General features: G+C 41.0%; 1 protein-coding gene across 1 annotated transcript in view; it reads left to right on the top strand.

Moving 5' to 3' along the window:
- The window catches only part of LOC119332809 (pEARLI1-like lipid transfer protein 3), a 1,453-nt gene extending 826 nt beyond the window's left edge, over positions 1-627 (top strand). The window contains exon 3 of the mRNA XM_037605954.1: positions 9-627. Within this exon, the coding sequence (XP_037461851.1) occupies positions 9-481 (473 nt within the window). The 3' untranslated portion in view covers positions 482-627. The remainder of the gene's footprint in view (positions 1-8) is intronic.
- The last annotated feature ends 2,506 nt before the right edge of the window (positions 628-3,133 follow it).

Raw genomic sequence — 3,133 nt, 5'->3', positions numbered from 1 at the left:
GACGCCAGCACCCACCCCCGTCTCTCCAACGCCAACCCAGGTGCCCCCAACACCGACTCCTATGATGCCGCCAACACCGACCCCTCTGACTCCCACCCCAGCACCAACCCCTCTCTCTCCAACACCAAGCCCGGTGGCCCCAACACCGAAATCTGTGATGCCGCCAACACCCACACCTGTGACTCCGACGCCAACCCCAGCCCCGGCGACACCGACTGGCAAGTGCCCTGTGGACACGCTGAAGCTGCTGGCGTGCGTGGACGTGCTCAATGGGCTGCTGCACGCGGTGATCGGTGGTAGCGCCAGCGATTCATGCTGCCCGTTGCTGTCCGGCGTGGCCGGCCTCGACGCCGCTCTCTGCCTTTGCAGCACCATCAAGGTCAAGGCCCTCAACACCAGCCTCGTGCTGCCCATCGCCATCGAGGTGCTCGTCAACCAGTGCGGCAAGAGAGTGCCGGACGACTTCCACTGCCCGAACTAAGCTCCATCGATTACTATATGTATGTACTATCAGTATCACCTGCATCTGAATGCGACACGTGCATTAAATTCTCTCGTGTGGTCAGACAGGTCACGTATCGAAGCGTAATAATCTATATGTACATGGATTTGCAGCTCTGACTTGCTACTTGTGACGCGGAGCTGTGGAGCATGCATACATTGTGTTTGTGTAACTGCGTATCAAATAGTAACAGTGTAACAAGTTACCAATTGTGGTCTTCCATCGATTTTGTAGTGTGTGTTTTCTTTTTGAAAAATTATGAATAAAATGTTCGTACTGTGTAAATGAAGTTTTCACATGTACTAGTAACCCATGCCAAGATACTTGCTGAATCATACGCTTTACAGATATGTGCCAAGATATTTCAAAAATGTTAAAATATACACGAACACACACACACACACACACACACACACACACACACACACACACACAAACTACATATATGGCTTGTTCTAAGCGTGAGTGTAGAATAGCTTATTCTACACCCCCTAGTAACGCTATGTACAAAATCTAGTAAAACAGTGTATAAAATGTAGTAATTCAAAAAATAATTTTTTTATCATCTAAGTTTGTAAATTACTATATTTTTACAAAAAATACTATATTTTACATGATGTGTTACTGTATTTTGTATGTACCGTTACTGGGGTGTAGAATAAGCTATTCTACACTCACGCTTAGTTTAGCGTTACTGTATATATGTACACTTAATAAAATCTGTATATCGTGATGCAGACAATAATTGGGATTCGCCAAGACAGTGGTCAAATGTTCTTCCAATAAAGTTACAAAGACTATCCATTTTGTTTCATTAAGCTATATTATGTAAAATTTTGAAGCTGTGACACTATTGGCCTGTAGTAATTGTCCGGAGAAATGACACTGAATATACCACTGATTATTACGTAATTGTTGGATCAACGTTATGCCTGTAATTATGGTCCGGATAAGCATTTTACATTTGTGTACAAACTTGGGAAAACGTTTTGGCTATTTCGACAATTTATTATATTCTGTACAAGGTTAGAAGGTTGACCACATCCTCTATGAACCAACTCCCATTTTGAATTACCCTGGTATTAGTTTTTAACACTCGCCATGTGCTACCATCCACTCTTCTAACTAATCATTCTGCCCTCGAGTTCACACGTATTTGTCATATCATATAACATTTAGGCTTGAGCAACATAATCCTGGAATCTTACTTACTGGTCTTTTCCCTCACATCTCCCGGCAAAAAAAAAAAAGATATTTCCCTCATATCACCACCTCTGAATTGAATCACAAATCTTGTTTCATGAACCGTAGAAAAAATGGTCATGTGAGACCATAAGTTATGCACGCCGAAACATAAAGCTGAAAGTATATGTGAAGTTTCACAATATTGTGATTATAAGGCTGGTCATAGTGGGGAGTAACATATACAAGTATCATGCATATGATATTAGTGTATGATACTACATCCATAGTGCATAGTATTATAAAGTAGTATCATAGGTGGTCTCATTTATTACCATGCATGACACATAGTAGCATAACATTTATTATGTTACGGTATGTACCTGTGTTACAATGACCCTCTCTCTTTTCTTTAATTTCCTGCCACGTAAGTATGTTTGCGAGTCCCAAGTATATGATACTAGTTATGTTACCCTCACTATGGCCAGCCTAAATTGCCTCAACATAATGGCAAACACGAAGATCTTAAGTTTTAAAAAACTGAGATAACACTTCGCCATGCTTCTAGAGTACGCATGCATGTAACTCTCTCGCTCTCTCCGAGGTATCATTCACAGACAATCATGTAACTCTCTCTCTCACACACACACAGAGACACAGTTACCGGTAACAAAATTCCACCTAGATGGCAGCAAAACACCAACGACTCCAAAACACAAGGGCTATGACGGCACCAACATGAGGTCTGAAGTGACGCATATACAATAAGTCAATTAATAGATTAAGTCAGGAGTATGTCATTAATCAACAATTAATGCGTTTGATGGTAAATTTTGACAATATACAATTTCTAATGTTATAGGTAATGGAAGGAGTGCTCACCTATGCACACGCACGTTCAAATCTATCTATCTATTATATACTAAAAAGAAAAATACAAAGGACAATTAGATATGTTTGCTAGAAAATCTCACGTTAATCAGAAAATAATGACCCTTCACCTTGTGGGCAACATATTATAACATTTAGATCTTTGCAACAAGACTTTAAAAAAATTGTACGTGCACAAACCAGCTAAAAAGATGTACGTGACAATCTATCTAAGGAAAAAACTGATCGTGTACAAACCAACCCACCAGATCCATCCAAAATAATTGTACGTGACAACCCACCAGGATTCAAGTCTTGGTGCTCGCATTATTCCTAGATTTATCTCAGGATTTCCAGCAATGCGCTTTCAGTGGGAGGAGACGTTCTCGTCGACGACGAGGCGCCTACACTGACTTCGTAAATCTTAAGATGATATGTCGGCTCAGTCTCTTGACGATGCTCACAGGGATAGAATGTGCGTGTGTGCGTTTATAGGGGTGAGTACATGCGCATATATATGCGCACTTGCGTCTGTGTTGTGTTAAAAAAATTGTACATGACAATCAATCTAAAAAATAT

Source organism: Triticum dicoccoides, chromosome 7A (genome assembly GCF_002162155.2).
Source record: "Triticum dicoccoides isolate Atlit2015 ecotype Zavitan chromosome 7A, WEW_v2.0, whole genome shotgun sequence".
Taxonomy (NCBI): Eukaryota; Viridiplantae; Streptophyta; class Magnoliopsida; order Poales; family Poaceae; genus Triticum; species Triticum dicoccoides.
The sequence above is the reverse complement of the archived record's forward strand: the minus strand, read 5'-3'. Positions and strand labels throughout refer to the sequence as shown.